General features: G+C 35.5%; 4 protein-coding genes across 5 annotated transcripts; 3 read left to right on the forward strand and 1 right to left on the reverse strand.

Annotated features, from left to right (window-relative positions):
- Positions 1-37: 37 nt before the first annotated feature.
- On the forward strand, positions 38-4232 carry LOC112754771 (uncharacterized). The gene is made up of 4 exons (XM_025802533.3): positions 38-937; positions 2877-3087; positions 3518-3647; positions 3737-4232. The coding sequence occupies exons 1-4, from the start codon at positions 207-209 to the stop codon at positions 4024-4026; spliced, it is 1362 nt and encodes a 453-aa protein (XP_025658318.1). The 5' UTR covers positions 38-206; the 3' UTR covers positions 4027-4232.
- A 352-nt stretch (positions 4233-4584) lies between these two features.
- On the forward strand, positions 4585-7000 carry LOC112754770 (probable indole-3-acetic acid-amido synthetase GH3.6). 2 transcript variants are annotated; one of them, XM_025802532.2, is made up of 3 exons: positions 4585-4945; positions 5046-5153; positions 5551-7000. In XM_025802532.2, exons 1-3 carry the CDS (start codon positions 4665-4667, stop codon positions 6893-6895), a joined length of 1734 nt encoding a protein of 577 aa, XP_025658317.1. In that variant the 5' UTR covers positions 4585-4664; the 3' UTR covers positions 6896-7000. The 2 variants fall into 2 exon arrangements, with proteins under 2 accessions (XP_025658317.1, XP_072075318.1); XM_072219217.1 differs by having other exon boundaries at positions 4605-4945; positions 5051-5153.
- Positions 7001-9022: 2022 nt separating this feature from the next.
- On the forward strand, positions 9023-11498 carry LOC140179690 (uncharacterized). The gene is made up of 3 exons (XM_072219281.1): positions 9023-9834; positions 9919-10953; positions 11052-11498. The coding sequence occupies exons 1-3, from the start codon at positions 9142-9144 to the stop codon at positions 11346-11348; spliced, it is 2025 nt and encodes a 674-aa protein (XP_072075382.1). The 5' UTR covers positions 9023-9141; the 3' UTR covers positions 11349-11498.
- A 112-nt stretch (positions 11499-11610) lies between these two features.
- Positions 11611-12813, reverse strand: LOC140179691 (probable indole-3-acetic acid-amido synthetase GH3.6). The gene has a single exon (XM_072219282.1). The coding sequence runs from the start codon at positions 12631-12633 to the stop codon at positions 11815-11817; it is 819 nt and encodes a 272-aa protein (XP_072075383.1). The 5' UTR covers positions 12634-12813; the 3' UTR covers positions 11611-11814.
- Between the last annotated feature and the right edge of the window lie 3228 nt (positions 12814-16041).

A 16041-nucleotide genomic window follows, 5' to 3' on the forward strand; every position in this document is an offset into this window, starting at 1 on the left:
CGTTTTTAATATTTTTTATATTTTTATATAAATATATAACGATTGAGTTTAGATTTTTAGTAAATAATTGTAATGTACAAATAAATATTGTATTATTTTTCCTTCCATAATTGTACTACTTATCCGATGATGAGAAAAAAAGGCAACACAGAGAAACTTGAAAAGCAGAGGAAGTGGCTGTTATTCTCCAAGCAAGTAATCAAAACATGATGAAGCTCCTCTGCCGTCTCTGTTCGCACCTCCGGTGGTCAAAACGGCGCCGTTTCCGCAAATCGAACCGAAACAAAAGCACCCTAACCACCAGCACTTGTTCATCAGCATTGGTTCACCCAAACAAGAAACCGCAGAAACCAATCCGCGTAGCAACCTTCAACGCCGCACTCTTCTCCATGGCACCAGCAGTCCCCACCAACAACGACGAAGAACAAAACGCGCGCTGTGATCTCAAACCCAAAAGCATTCTCAAGCACTCTCCTCTTCACCCAATAACTTCGGTTGTTCCACCACCGGAACGTCAATCGAAGCTGAGAGTTTCCATCAACCTACCAGATAACGAGATTTCGCTTCTGAGAAGCAGACAATCGAGCTTCTCGGAGCACGAGAGAGAAGGAGGAGGATCTTCTTGGCGATGGAGAAGCGTGGTGATGAGACAGTGCAACAGCTTCTCCGGCGTGGAAGGGAATGATGTGTACGGAATAAAGAGCCGGAAGACGGTGCTGGAGGTTCTGAGGGAGTTGGACGCTGACGTTTTGGCTTTGCAGGATGTGAAGGCGGACGAACAAAACGACATGAAGCCATTGTCGGATTTGGCCAAAGCTTTGGGCATGAACTACGTCTTTGCTGATAGCTGGGCTCCTGAATACGGCAACGCCGTTTTGTCCAGGTGGCCCATCAAACGCTCCAACGTTCAGAAACTCTTCGACCACACCGATTTCAGGTTAATTCACAAAATCTTACAGTATAATACTTCTCAGAAATGTTTTCGTACATTAAAATTAAATTACCTAATAATATACGAAGAGTCAGCACTTTTGTTAAATTCTCGCCAACACTTAACCATCAAAAGAAAATTGAATGATTCTATATCATTAGATGCAATCTCACATCATTAAAAACATCATTGATGACTAAAAGTTACAAAATCTGCTGGCCCTAAACTTTCTCATAATATATTTATGTATAAATAAATATATAAATTAATTTATTTTTAATATATATTTTATATTAATAATTAATTTTAATAATTAATTTTAACGTGTGTATATTATAATTAAATATTTTTTAATATAAAAACAAAAATTAAATAGAATAATACATATATTTATATATATATATATGCATAATAAATATTTTTTAACGATTTAAATATAAGACAAAAATAAAAAAAAAAATTGTTGGATCACTTAAAATTTCTCATATATATATATTTGTTGTGCGCCTTTTTACGGTTTCTTAGCTTGAGTGTACTTCGTTGAAGCTTCTTCATGGCCCTGTGCCATATCTAAGCAAAGCGGAGAAGGAGAAAAAAAGTTAGGGTCACTTATCTTTTCCCATAAAAGTATCCAATCATAAAATCTATAAAAAGAAAATAATAATAAAAGGCAACTAGAAGTAGATGATGATTATTTTGTTTTTCTAATTGTCGTAGTAATGTAATGGTTTTCGAATGATCTAACTCGGGAAAGTGTTAACGTGTTCCTAATGATAGCTGTATGCAGCGAGGCATGGATGGATCCCACACCTAACCCTTAAGCAACTGTGTCTTCTTCTTCTCCCTCTCTCTCTCTCTACACTTGTTTCTTTTCCACGCCTTTTAGATATTTTAATTTTGTTTTCCGCTATTCTCAACGTTCTTGTGAACACATTTATAGGTACAATAATTTATTACCAACACTTTTTAGACCGATTCAGTGCTTATTTTATTTTTTCTCCTCCGTACCACAATTTTGGGTTGGTTCTGGCTAATGAGTGCTGTCTGATTCCTTCTCATTATTGTAACAACTTCTCAATTAATCAACTGCCATTCTGATTGTTGTTAAAAGATTAGTTTGCTAATAGGACAGCCTCAAGAATTAATAATTATCCTATGGCATTAAAAAATTTGTCCTATTTCATAAACTCACTCAAAGTGAGGATTAATTTATTAATTACATGCTACTTTGAAGGCTAAAATAATCATAAGTATAATTAGAGAGTTAATTTTTTTCAGCTATTATCAACTAATCTTTTTAAAATAATTTTTGTATCTTAAATTCTATTCTGAATTTTATATTTTAAGACCAAAATTCTAATTATAAATCCTCCACTAAAAGTCAATAAATTATCGGAAATGTTTAGTAGCCATCATTTCTTTATATTCATCTAAATGTCTCGGATTCGAGTCTAACTCCTATCTTTAGGGGAAAAAAAATCCTCCACTAAAAGGTTTAAAGTTCAAAAAATATTTTCATAATTAAATTTTTTTAATGTTAATTAATAAATTTTTTTTCCTATACTTATTCTCATTTTTCCACAAACAATGCTGCCTCACTACAAGGAGCATAGTTTAGTTTGGCAATGAATGGTGCCATTTGAAGAAGTAGGTAGATATCGACCTTGCCTAATCTTAAAGAAGAGTAAAAATATTACAAACTCTTCTTGCTATAACTGAAGCAAGAAAACTTTTCTTACTTCACTCCAAAGCCAGCTTCTTGTCATTGACCATCTACTAGAGAATATGATCATGGGAATATTAGTGGAAATCTAGCTTGTGAAAGTTGAAAATTAAACAAAATACAACAACAAAAGACTCTGAATTCTGGTGGGTTAGAAATAGATTAGATTAGAGAATATGATTGAGCAACAAGTGCGAATGTGACTAATTTTATTGGCAACAGGAATGTTCTGAAGGCCACCATCGATGTACCTGAAGCTGGTGAAATGAACTTTTACTGCACCCATCTTGATCATCTTGATGAGAATTGGAGGATGAAGCAGATTAATGCAATAATCCAGTCTAATAATGATGAGCCTCACATCTTAGCTGGAGGGCTTAACTCACTTGATGAATCAGATTACTCACAAGAAAGATGGACTGATATTGTTAAGGTATATTTTTATACATAAGCTTTAAAGTTTTAACCATAGTCAAATGTAAATATGAGAAATTATAATGGGGTTAATGTCCAAATTGGCCTCCTAATAAGTCACACGATAGTCAAATTAGTCATTAAAACATTCCATAAATCAATTTAGTTTACATCCAAAGGGATTATAATTGGAGATATCATTGTTTCTATTACAGAAGTTTCTATTAAAATAGAAAATGACCTATTTTAGAATGTGATTTGAAGATTGATTTACGTAATTGAAATTAACTAAAGATTTATAGCGAAACCTAGAAATCGATCACTGATTCAATCTGAGTAACTCCAGAGGATATACCTCAACAGAAAACTAAGAGTAATGATACAAACTTAAGTCAAGTTAGTCCTATGTATGAATTGATATTATTTTTTTCCTTTGTTTTGTTTTTCAGTACTATGAAGAGATTGGAAAACCAACACCAAAGGTTGAAGTGATGAAATATCTAAAGAGTAAGCACTACACGGATGCTAAGGACTATTCAGGGGAATGTGAATCTGTAGTGATGATTGCCAAAGGACAAAGTAAAACAAGAATACCTTAAGCTTTTAATTATGTGACATACATTTAATCAATTTTTGAAAACTCTCTAATCCTCAAAATTATAATGCAGGTGTGCAAGGGACATGTAAGTATGGAACAAGGGTAGATTACATATTATCCTCATCAGATTCAACATATAAGTTCGTAGCAGGGTCCTATCTTGTGCTTTCTTCCAAAGGGACTTCAGATCATCACATAGTCAAAGTTGATGTGGTTAAAGAAAATAATAGCATTCTAAACAGTAGTCCTCTTCAAGAAGAAAACAATAATGTAACAAAGAAGCAGCAGAGAATGAAAACACAGCCAAGTCCATCAACTTGTATATGGAACAAAAACACATACGGGAGAGATATTGATTGAGTTTCTTATTTTCCTTTTTCTTCTCTTTAATTTGCTTACATTAATCATTGCTGAATTTAACTATAGTTTTGAAGATGGGGCAGTTCAGTTAGTTTTAATTTGTTCATGCTTCCTAATCCTCTAATCATATATGTTCTGTATAAATCTGTGTTTCCTAAAAGACAAAAGATTTACAAGATTATTGAGAGGCAAAATGTTATGTCTTACACATTTCTCTTTATTTATTTCTTTTGTTAATAAGCGCCGCATTGCTTTCATAACATAATACAAATGGGGAATAGTAGAAGGCTAATATTTTTAGTGTAAAAAGAAAAAAAGAAAGTTGATTAGTGTTAATTCAAATATAAGGTAAAAACAAAAACTATATTGATTAGTAGAATAAAAATATCTAAAGAATCTTCTGATAGAACATAGGTTATAGTCAAAGAAGTCACAAAACTTGGTACTTGCATTACCATGGGTTGCTGCTGTTTTAGTTTTACTCAAAGAAGTCAACACCTTAGTAATTGATGCTATTGATTTAGAGAAACTTGACATTAACTCCAACATTAATGAGTCAAAGTCAAAGACTATGGACCATGATCAAGGCACATATAAAGATAGGTACATAGAACAGAGAGAACAATGTCCCAAACAAGATGGCAGAAGAGGAATCCATCATAGAGAAGGTGGAAGAGTACACCAAGAACGCAGGGTTTCACCAGTTGGAAACTCTACGCTCAATCCTTCAACACAATTCAAAAGTGCAATATCTCCAACCATTTATCTCTCATCTTGATGTGAATACTTTCAGGAATATGGTGCCTCTGTCTTCCTATGATGACTATGTTGACTACATCAATCAAATGGCAGAACATGGAAAACAACATCATGATCCTCCTCTTCTCTCTGTTGATCCCCTCCTCTGCTTCTTCTACAGGTTCCAATACTGTTCTTTTTCTTGTTGGTAAAAACTAAAAACCTTCAGTGTTTGATGTTGGATTTGACCCTTTTCTTTTTTCTTTTGTCCTTTTAATCAGCTCAGGAACAAGCTCCATGAAGCCCAAATTGATCCCTTATTTTGATTCAACCCTTTCCCAAGCTGCATCCTTTATTGCTCACAGAGGCAGCACTGCAGTTCTTCACAGGTAAACTAATCTAGTTTCCAGAATTCGATGAGACAAGAAATTACTTATTACAAAATCTTAAAATGTTAGGAAAAATACATGAATGGTTATATACCTTGTTAGAATTCATGATAATAACTCAAGAATAAATTTGATATTCAGATATTATTATTCTGATGCTTCTGTGTGAATGTACAATGAAGAGTACCTATTTATGAGATATAATGGCTTTGATACCATGCTAGAATTCATGATAATAACTCAAGAATAAACTCGATATTCAGATACTGTTCTTGGAATGGACAACAAGGAGTACCTATTTATAGAACAAGATACAATCTAATTGTAATAACAAAATTACCTTAATGTCAAACTAAATAAACATAAAATCAATAATAGATATATCTAATGCATACAGGTTCTTTCCTCCAAGGCCAGGGATAAACAAGATCCTTTGGTTTCTCTATGCTGACAATATCACAACTACTAAGTGCGGCTTCAAGGTTATGGCTGCATCTTCTTACTCTTTGCAGAGTGGTAAGGCCAAACCTCAACAACTTGCTGTCTATTCAAGCCCTCCACAAGTGTTTCTTGGATCTTTTGTTGAGCATCAAATGTATTGCCACCTTCTCTGCGGCCTAAGGAATCTCGAAGCAATCGATGCTATTCGAACCCCTTATGCTGTAGGATTGGTTAAGGCTTTTGGCCTTCTAGAGTCCAAATGGGAGCAGCTTTGTGATGACCTTGAATGTGGCTTTCCAAGTATTGAAAATTCAGATGTGGCAATGAGGGAACCTGTGATTAAAGCACTTGGAGGGCCTCAACCGGAATTGTCAAACAGAATAAGGTTGATCTGTGGAGGTAATAATGATAATTGGGGTGGTATTGTTTATAGATTGTGGCCAAATATTCGTTATATAAGGTGTGTTTGCACTGGAAGCATGATGCAGTATTATCCAAAGCTGAAGTATTATGCAGGAGAGGTACCTATTGTTGGAGGAGATTACTTTGCTTCTGAGTGCTGTGTTGGCATAAATTTAGACATAATGCAACCTCCTGAGACGACAAGATTCGTGATACTTCCAACGGCTGCATACTTTGAGTTTCTTCCATTTAACATGAATGAGGAGAGCAATGATGCTGCTGATGAAACAGTGGATCTTAGCAGGGTAGAGGTAGGGAAGATGTATGAAGTGGTTGTTACTACTTATAGAGGATTCTATCGCTATCGGTTAGGGGATGTAGTGAAAGTTGTTGGATTCTATAACAAATCTCCAGAAGTAGAATTTGTGATGAGAGCACCTAAAACTCATGCTGAGATTCTAACAGAGAAGGACTTGGTTTCAGCAATCGAAAACTTTCAACTTGCAGTAAGAGGTGCCATGATGAAAATAGAGATAGTTGAGTTTGCAAGTTTCTTGGACCAGGAATCACAGCCAAAGCAGTTGAAGGTGTTTGCAGAAGTTCAAGAGGAATCTGATTTCATGGAGGACAAACTAGAAGAGTCAACAATGATATTGAAAAGGTGTATTTCCTCACTTGAAAGTGGCTTTGGAGCTTTGTACAAGGTGGAGAAGGATAAGGGTCAAGTAGGGAACTTAGTGGTATTCATTCTAAGGCCTGGAGCATTTGATAAGTTATATGAAGTAGCCATTAGAAATGGAACACCAGCTAGTCAATATAAACCACCCAAGATTATAAGAAATCATGAAATTGTCACACTCTTGCAAAAATATAGTTTTGTGACATTGAATGATATTTAGTTTATAAGCAGCATTGAATAATTTACTTTTCTGCAGTATAACTTATGATTGTAATCATGTTCATCTTTTTGCCTTTTGATGTTAAGAGAAACTAGATTAGCCACAGAATGCACAGAAAAATAAAATATTAAAATTATTTAAGATATATCAGAAGCAATATCTTAATACTTCTGATATGATTATAACAACAAAAGTATTTTAAGGCCTTAGATAGGCCAATTTTTAGAAAGAATACAAATGATGAGAGCAAACTTGATTGTTTTCATGGATATTAGTTTGTTTCTCAAATCTTCTTAAACATAATGTTGATTACACTCTTGAAAATGTACATCAACTTGTCTCCCAAACAGTTTATCATTCGGTTACATTACACAATTTTATCAGTATGAAATGAAAACAAGTTCCTTTTAGATGGTGAATGAAGATACTAAAAATTTTTTATTACTCTTACATATCATCTAATATCACACAAACTAAACTTTTCCAAGAGCCTAACAATTCCTCAGCAACATTGTTATTGGTTTCATCATTCATGTTAAATGGAAGAAACTCAAAGTAAGCAGTATTTGGAAACAACACATATCTTGTAGTCTCAGGGGGTTGCATTATGTCTAAGTTCAAACCAACACTATGTTAGTGTTGCAAGTGTGAGGAGTGTTGAAGTTAGTCCCACATCAAAGAAAGCATGGAAGAGTGAGGAGTTTATAAGATGAGAGACCCATTAACTTGATACCTTAAGGTTTTGAGTTGGATGTGGTGTCTTCTCATCTTATGTTCTCTCGCTTGATTCCTCCCCGAAATCTCCCCGGTTGTCGAGAGCTCTCCACGTTCGACCCAACAAAGTGGTATCAGAGCCGATGGTTAATCGATCTGGTGGTTTTAAGGGGTATTCAAGGTGAAGCATCGAAAGTCTTCCCGGCAAAGGTGGTCTGGGCGGCGTGTCCCGCGGTGTTTTGCGGCGGTGTGATGGACGAATACTCGTGGTGGTGGAGGAGCTAGAGGGGAGTTGATGCTTGATGTGGAGGCTCACACTTGAGGGGGAGATTGTTAGTGTTGCAAGTGTGAGGAGTGTTGAAGTTAGTCCCACATCAAAGAAAGCATGGAAGAGTGAGGAGTTTATAAGATGAGAGACCCATTAACTTGATACCTTAAGGTTTTGAGTTGGATGTGGTGTCTTCTCATCTTATGTTCTCTCGCTTGATTCCTCCCCGAAATCTCCCCGGTTGTCGAGAGCTCTCCACGTTCGACCCAACACACTACACTCAGAAGCAAAGTAATCTCCTCCTATAACAGGTACTTCTCCTGCATAATACTTTACCTTTGGATAATATTGCTTCATGATTCCAGTGCTAACACACTTTATATATCGAACGTTTCGCCACAATCTATCTGCAATTCCACTCCAATCATTACTATTATCTTCACAAATTAGCCTTATTCTGTTTGGTTTAATTAATTAAAAAAATAAATTAAAAAAATCTTTAATATAATTGCTAAACAATCTCAAACATGTGACATCCATCGTATTATTTAAGTGTAAAATTCGATTTTAATATAATGTATAACAAATTAGCGTATTCTACAAAGGAAATATTAAGACTATTTTTAGTAGAGAACTCATTTCTGTCTCTAAAATGTAACTCTAAATCAATCTTTACGTCATAAAAATATATAGAAACTTAAAGTATCTCTCTTTTTTATTAAGAGGAACTAACTTTAGTTAATTAATTAAAGTAATTAAAATTAATGTACTTACTATCTTTTTTACAATAATATTATTTAAATTTATAAATTTAAAAATAATTCACTATTAAAAAATATTAACATTAAAAATAAATTCAACGGCTAATTTTGCAATGGTTAGTTTTATAAATAAAAATAAACAACCTAACCAAAAATTATTTTGTAATATGTAAAAATTAAATTAATTATAATTTAATATAACAATATACATAATATGTAATAATAATTTAATACAATTTTTTATATTAATTTTGATTTAAATAATATTAATTATAATTTAATTATTTAAATAATATTAAATCATAATTATTATAATGTATTATGATTTGTTTTAACGTATTCAAATTTTAAATTTTATAAATTAAAAATTATTAAAACAAAAAATAAAAAATCTCTTATTAGCTTAAAAGGAGGAGGGGGTGGGGGGAATAGCTGTTGCAAATGCAATTCGAATTCTCTGATTCCTAACCGTATCATATCCTATATCCTCATTCGCCGCCGACATGAGCAACGAGAATTGGCAGTTGTTGAACCCGGAAACGGTGCTGTCAATCCCACTGAAGAAGACTGATCTGGTGGAGCTGTACTTGCCGTTACGTAACTTGGTAGCCTCAAAATACTCCGAGAGCGATGCACAAAAAGTTGAAAGCGTTCTGCAAACTCTGAACAAATGCCGCATGGACATGGTGGAGCGTAGAGGGGACCTCTCCCTTCCCATGCAACGTGACTGCCTCATCCATTACTTCAAATGTCTTTGCATGGTTGAGTCACTCTTCACCTCTCTCTCCTCCGACGCCGACCCCATCATCTTTGTCTGGTACGACGCCTTCAACCCTGAGCACGAGGATGGGGTCTCCTCACAGCGCAACGGCATCCAATTGGAGAAAGCCGCTGTTGTCTTCAACCTTGGAGCCATCTGCAGCCAGATTGGTGCCTCTTGCGACCGTACCACCGCCCTTGGCCGTCACCTTGCAATGGAAGCCTTCAAAGTTGCCGCCAATTTCTTCTACAAACTCTGGAAGGCTTTTGCCAAGCATGTGGTCTCCGCCACGCTCGATTTGACTCTATTCTTCGCGGAGTTTCTGCACCGTCTCTTCTCCGCTCAGGCTTCCGAGCTCGAATTACAGGAGCAACTCAACAACAACGACGCCGGTTACGCTCTCCAACAACACCGATGTGCCCTAGCGTTTGCATCGGTCAGTCTTTACTCTTGAATTCTTGATTGATTTTACATTTATTTTTTCATTCTAGTGATGATGATGATGATGATGACGATGTAGGTTTATGAGCATTATCATAGAGCATATGAACTGATACCTCCTGATTCGGCAGCACGGAAACATGTCGACTCTTTTGACCAAACCTGGGTAACTCATCTTTACCAGAAGGTGACATTCTTTCAGGAGGAGGCTCGTCAGAGGCAATCATCCATCCTAACCGAATCCGAGCGACCTTCTGTGTTCTCAAGGGTCCAATCTTGTGCTCTTGATCATGATGCAGAATGTGTCACTGAGATATTAGTTAGAGGGTTTTGCAGCATTTCCAGGCACTCGATATTCAAGCCACGACAAATATACGTTGACCTCATCCTCTCGGAGTACAATCCTTTTAAGCTTATGAAGGATGGAAAGCTGGTGGCTTACCCATGGGACATGCCTCCCCCTTATCAAACGGATTCGGCAATCCTCTCATCTTCGATGTCTTCTTCGCCGTTTTCACATATGCTTGCATTCCTTCCTTTGAAGAAGACTGAGCCCTTGCATCTCTATGAATCCCTGCGCAATTACTTTGTCCTCAAATACTCTGAGAGCGTGGCAAAGAAAGTAGAAGGCCTTCTCGAAATGCTACACAAATTGCGCAATCAGATGCTGCGTGATGACCTTTCTCTACCCTTTCGCCGTGACTGCCTCATCGGTTATTTCAAATGCCTTTGCATGATTGAGCCTTTCTTCCCTATGAATGCCTCACCCAACCCACCTATCTTTGTTTGGTACAATGCCATCAACCCGCAACAAGACTGTTCTCAGCATGACATCCATTTGGAGAAGGCCTCTGTTCTCTTCAACCTGGCAGCCCTCTGCACCCACATTGCTCTCTCCTGCGATCTCACCACCATCCAAGGCCATTGCCTTGCCGTGGATGCCTTAAATGATGCTTTACATTGGCTCAAAAAACTGATTTTTCCGTCTAAGAAGGCATCTGGCACGATTGACTTGTCAGAACTATACACCCGTGCGATAAACAATGAGATTGTCAGCTTGAAATCCAAATTTCCTCATCCCCAATGTGATGTATCCTCATCACCTGGATATCCTGTATGTAAAACTAACTACCTTTTTCAGTTGATACTTTCTTAGTACAATTGATTGATGTCAATCTTGATTTGTTAAATTGTTTGATTGAGATGATGCAGGCTGCAGCTTCTGATCCGTTGGCATCTGGGCCTTTAGCTGAGATTCTTGTTCAATCCTCGCCACCTGAATTTCGTGGGTCGAAGATGAAAACCTGCCCGAGTGACAGTGACGTCATCGGACAATTTCTTTTAGGGTATTATAAGGCTCACTTCCTGCTTCAAAAGGTATGTGAAGCACCATGCTTGGACCTTCTCTCTGAGGTTAGCCCTGTCAAGATTAAGGATGGAAATCTTGTGGCCAATGCAACCTTAGAGGCGGCATTGGAGAACATGAGCTTGCAGGAGACACAACAGTAACATTACCGTAGAGAAAAACTAAACAAGATTTAGGAATGCACTTATTTACTTTTTTAAATTGGATGTTGGAACTTTGTTTGTTGATGCTAGAACTCTTTTTGTGAAATATTATCCTCGTGATTTTGTTTGTTATGTGAATATATTTCTTCTTATTCGTCGACAATTTGTAGTGATCTGTATGCCTCTGATATGATCTCGTAGCTATTGCTAGTTATTGTTGCATATTAGTAAATTGAACTTATTCAGTGTCTCCAATCTCCATCAAGGCCTAATAATTTTAAACAAGCAAATAATATCGTTTCATTTAGAATCATCCAATATCACACAAACTAAACTTTTCCAAGACGCTAACAATTTCATGATTCCTTAGAATCTTGGGTGGTTTATATTGACTAGCTGGTGTTCCATTTCTAATGGCTGCTTCATATAACTTATCAAATGCTCCAGGCCTTAGAATGAATACCATTTAGTTCCCAAGTTGACCTTTAACCTTCTCCACTTTGTACAAGGCTCCCAAGCTACCTTCAAGTGAGGTAATACAACTTCTCAATGTCCTAATTGATTCCTCTTGTTTATCCTCCATGAAATCAGATTCCTCTTGAACTTCTACGAACACCTTCAACTGCTTCGGCCTTGATTCTTGGTCTAAGAAACTTGCAAACTCAACTATCTGTGTTCTCATCATGGCACCTCTTAGTGAAAGTTGAAAGTTATCAATTGCTGAAATCAAGTCTCTCTCAGTTAGAATCTCAGATGCAGCTTTAGGTGCTCTCATCACAAACTCCACTTCTGGAGAAGAATTATAGAAGCCAAGAATTCGCACTACATCACCTAAACGATAGCGATAGAATCCGCCATAAGTAGTAACAACTATTTCATACATCTTCCTAACCTCTACACTGCTATGATCAAACATTTCGTCAGCAACATTGTTATTGGTTTCATCATTCATGTTAAATGGAAGAAACTCAAAGTAAGCAGTATTTGGAAACAACACATATCTTGTAGTCTCAGGGGGTTGCATTATGTCTAAGTTCAAACCAACACTACACTCAGAAGCAAAGTAATCCCCTCCTACAACAGGTACTTCTCCTGCATAATACTTTACCTTTGGATAATATTGCTTCATGATTCCAGTGCTAACACACTTTATATATCGAACGTTTTGCCACAATCTATGTGCAATTCCACTCCAATCATTGCCATTATCTTCACAAATTTGCCTTATTCTGTTTGACAATTCAGGTTGAGGCCCTCCAAGTGTTTCTGTTACAGCTTCCCTCATTGCAACATCTGAGATTTCATGACTTGGGAAACCACGTTCAAGATCATGACATAGTTTTTCCCACTTGGACTCAAGAAGGGTAAATGCTTTGACCAATACTAAGGAATATGGTGCTGCAATTCCATCTATAAGGTCAAGATTCCTCAGGCCACATAGAAGGTGGCAATAGGTTTGTTGGTCAGCATGTTAAAATCTGTATGAAACATCATAATAATTTTGTTAATTTCAGATTCAGTAACATTTTAGACGTCTAAAGCAAACAGTAATCAGGCCCAAGGCTCAGAAGAGTGTTAGTGCTAAGACCATAGCAGCTGCAACCAGTGACACAGTATCTAGATTATTCAAATTTATTCCAACACCGGGATTGAAGCAGTCTACGAAAAAATGATGCTTTTAAGGATTTCAATACCATATTTTATTACGTTGGAGGAAATAGACTTTTTGTTGTTTGGGTTGGTTTGGTTTAGTCTAACAATTTGAGACATTTCAATCTAAAAATTTTGATAATCAACACAGATTAAAACTTGCCTAAACAGCCACTACATACATACAAAACACAACTACAACTACCAATGCCCTCAATTATTATACTCCTAAACAAAGCAAAAACAGTATGCTTCTTCACAACTTGGCTATCCTCATTCTTCTTCAACAACAGATCCTCCAACTGCTTCACACTCTCTCCTCAAAGCTATCGTTTAACATACATATTAAGTCATTTAAAATTAGCATGTCTTGGAATTCGGGACATTTTTTGTGACATGTGAAGGAGAATTTTCAATTTGAGTGTCATGAAAGGGAGGATTAGAATTTTGCAAGCTACCAGGTCCAAATATATCAATCTATGTTTTCAATGAAAACAAAAAAGGGCAATGAATATTAGGGGTGTCCGCGGATCGGATCGGATATGACCGAAAATTCGATCCGATCCGCACAATTTTCATCGGATCAGATCGGATATGTTATCCGCACTTTTTAGTGCCGGATCCGATCCGATATCGGATCGGATATCGGATATATCCGCATAATTAAACATTCTCTTTTTAATCATATTTCTATGTAAAAAAATTTGATAAAAATATTTCTTTCATACTTTTAAACTTATTTATTTCTAAAATATTTTTAATCAAACTCTCTCTAAATAACAAAAATAAAATAATACAATATATGAATAATAATTACTAACTAAAACATACAAATAAGTAAATATAATACCAAATATATATATTTATTTATTTTTTAATTATTATAGTGCAGATCTGCGGATCCGCGGATCGGATACGCGAATGTAGAGCAGATATCCGCGGTCCGATCCGCAAAGAATGCGGATCGGATACGGATATTTACCGCGGATCTGTGGATACGATCCGATCCATGGACACCCCTAATGAATATATTTGAGGGTAATGTCACCTATTATAGATCAGATAGGTCTCCAAACATTTGGTTATCAGATAAATATGTCCCTATAGAAGTATAATCATCAAGCAGATAGGTCCCCTCGAACAGGCAGATAGATCCCCTATAAAAAAAACGTTGCTGTTTCGCAACTCTGCCTTCCATGGTGGGAACGAATTTGCCCTCCACGAAACGACGTCGTTCGCCTCATAATCTAATACGACACATATCATCAGCAACATTGTTATTGCTTTCATCAGCAACATTTTGTCAGCAACATTGTTATTGCTTTCATGATTCATGTTAAATGGAAGAAACTCAAAGTAAGCAGTATTTGGAAACAACACATATCTTGTAGTCTCAGGGGGTTGCATTATGTCTAAGTTCAAACCAACACTACACTCAGAAGCAAAGTAATCTCCTCCTACAACAGGTACTTCTCCTGCATAATACTTTACCTTTGGATAATATTGCTTCATGATTCCAGTGCTAACACACTTTATATATCGAACGTTTCGCCACAATCTATGTGCAATTCCACTCCAATCATTACCATTATCTTCACAAATTAGCCTTATTCTGTTTGGTTTAATTAATTAAAAAAATAAATTAAAAAAATCTTTAATATAATTGCTAAACAATCTCAAACATGTGACATCAATCGTATTATTTAAGTGTAAAATTCGATTTTAATATAATGTATAACAAATTAGCGTATTCTACAAAGAAAATATTAAGACTATTTTTAATAGAGAACTCATCTCCCTCTCTAAAATGTAACTCTAAATCAATCTTTACGTCATAAACAATAAATAGAAACTTATATCTCTCTTTTTTATTAAGAGGAACTAACTTTAGTTAATTAATTAAAGTAATTAAAATTAATGTAGTTACTATCTTTTTTACAATAATATTATTTAAATTTATAAATTTAAAAATAATTCGCTATTAAAAAATATTAACATTAAAAATAAATTCAACGGCTAATTTTGCAATGATTAGTTTTATAAATAAAAATAAACAACCTAACCAAAAATTATTTTGTAATATGTAAAAATTAAATTAATTATAATTTAATATAATAATATACATAATATGTAATAATGATTTAATACAATTTTTATATTAATTTTGATTTAAATAAAAAATTATAATTTAATTATTTAAATAATATTAAATCATAATTATTATAGGGAAAAGCTCAGTATACAAGCGATTAGGGCTTGTAACTATTACAAGTTCATTAACGCCTAATCCACTAAAACGCGTTGCAACTCCTACGTCACTTACACGCGCTATACAAAGATCCCGCATTTGTATAACTACCAAATTTAAAAGATTTGTTTCCTTCTTTGTTTTCCTTCTTTCCAAAATTCATCGTTCTTCTTCTCGCGCGTCTTCCCCTGGTTTTTCGATCGTTCTTTTCTTCTCCTTTCTCATTGGTTTGTTCTTCGTCATTGACGTTAGTTCTTCTCTCTGTAACTCCAGCTTCGTTTTCTTTTCGATTTTCTGGTTTCTGAAATCAAAGTTTGAACTCGTTTTGAAGATAATAGATGATTCAACCTCAGATTGTCAGCTGAATCAGGGCGAAGTGGAGCACAAATAGGAAGGAAAACGAGATTAAGAATCAATTGATTACATGTAGCAAAGAGGAAAAATGAAACCCTCATAGCAAAGACTCATTTGATAGGAATTGGAATGATTTTCTGCTAAATTTTGGTCTTGTGGACAACAAGTGGCTTTCAGGTAGTGTTGGGTTAAAATATGCAGCAGAGGTGTAAATTTAATTTTTTATCGGGTGTATTTATAGTCTGTGTTTGGGTGTATTATGCAGATCTCTATGCAGACCGTCATATATGGGTTCCAATCTATTTGGAATTCTGGATCACCACTTCATATTATAGTACCTGTAAATCAGACATTTTGAATACACCAGAGAGAGTTTAATTAATTTTGGTCTTGTGGACAACAAGTGGCTTTCAGGTAGTGTTGGGTTAAAATCTGCAGCAG

Source organism: Arachis hypogaea, chromosome 16, assembly GCF_003086295.3.
Source record: "Arachis hypogaea cultivar Tifrunner chromosome 16, arahy.Tifrunner.gnm2.J5K5, whole genome shotgun sequence".
Lineage (NCBI taxonomy): Eukaryota > Viridiplantae > Streptophyta > Magnoliopsida > Fabales > Fabaceae > Arachis > Arachis hypogaea.

What these genes read in the sequence shown, in the direction of transcription:
- LOC112754770 (XM_025802532.2), top strand. Translation starts at nt 4,665, where the DNA reads ATGGCAGAAGAGGAATCCATCATAGAGAAGGTGGAAGAGTACACCAAG. An exon ending in CTCCTCTGCTTCTTCTACAG is followed by an intron (nt 4,946 to 5,045) that starts GTTCCAATACTG and finishes CCTTTTAATCAG; the next exon opens with CTCAGGAACAAGCTCCATGA. An exon ending in AGCACTGCAGTTCTTCACAG is followed by an intron (nt 5,154 to 5,550) that starts GTAAACTAATCT and finishes TAATGCATACAG; the next exon opens with GTTCTTTCCTCCAAGGCCAG.
- LOC112754771 (XM_025802533.3), top strand. Translation starts at nt 207, where the DNA reads ATGATGAAGCTCCTCTGCCGTCTCTGTTCGCACCTCCGGTGGTCAAAA. An exon ending in TTCGACCACACCGATTTCAG is followed by an intron (nt 938 to 2,876) that starts GTTAATTCACAA and finishes TATTGGCAACAG; the next exon opens with GAATGTTCTGAAGGCCACCA. An exon ending in GATGGACTGATATTGTTAAG is followed by an intron (nt 3,088 to 3,517) that starts GTATATTTTTAT and finishes TTTGTTTTTCAG; the next exon opens with TACTATGAAGAGATTGGAAA.
- LOC140179690 (XM_072219281.1), top strand. Translation starts at nt 9,142, where the DNA reads ATGAGCAACGAGAATTGGCAGTTGTTGAACCCGGAAACGGTGCTGTCA. An exon ending in GTGCCCTAGCGTTTGCATCG is followed by an intron (nt 9,835 to 9,918) that starts GTCAGTCTTTAC and finishes ATGACGATGTAG; the next exon opens with GTTTATGAGCATTATCATAG. An exon ending in CCTCATCACCTGGATATCCT is followed by an intron (nt 10,954 to 11,051) that starts GTATGTAAAACT and finishes GAGATGATGCAG; the next exon opens with GCTGCAGCTTCTGATCCGTT.
- LOC140179691 (XM_072219282.1), bottom strand. Translation starts at nt 12,633, where the DNA reads ATGAGGGAAGCTGTAACAGAAACACTTGGAGGGCCTCAACCTGAATTG.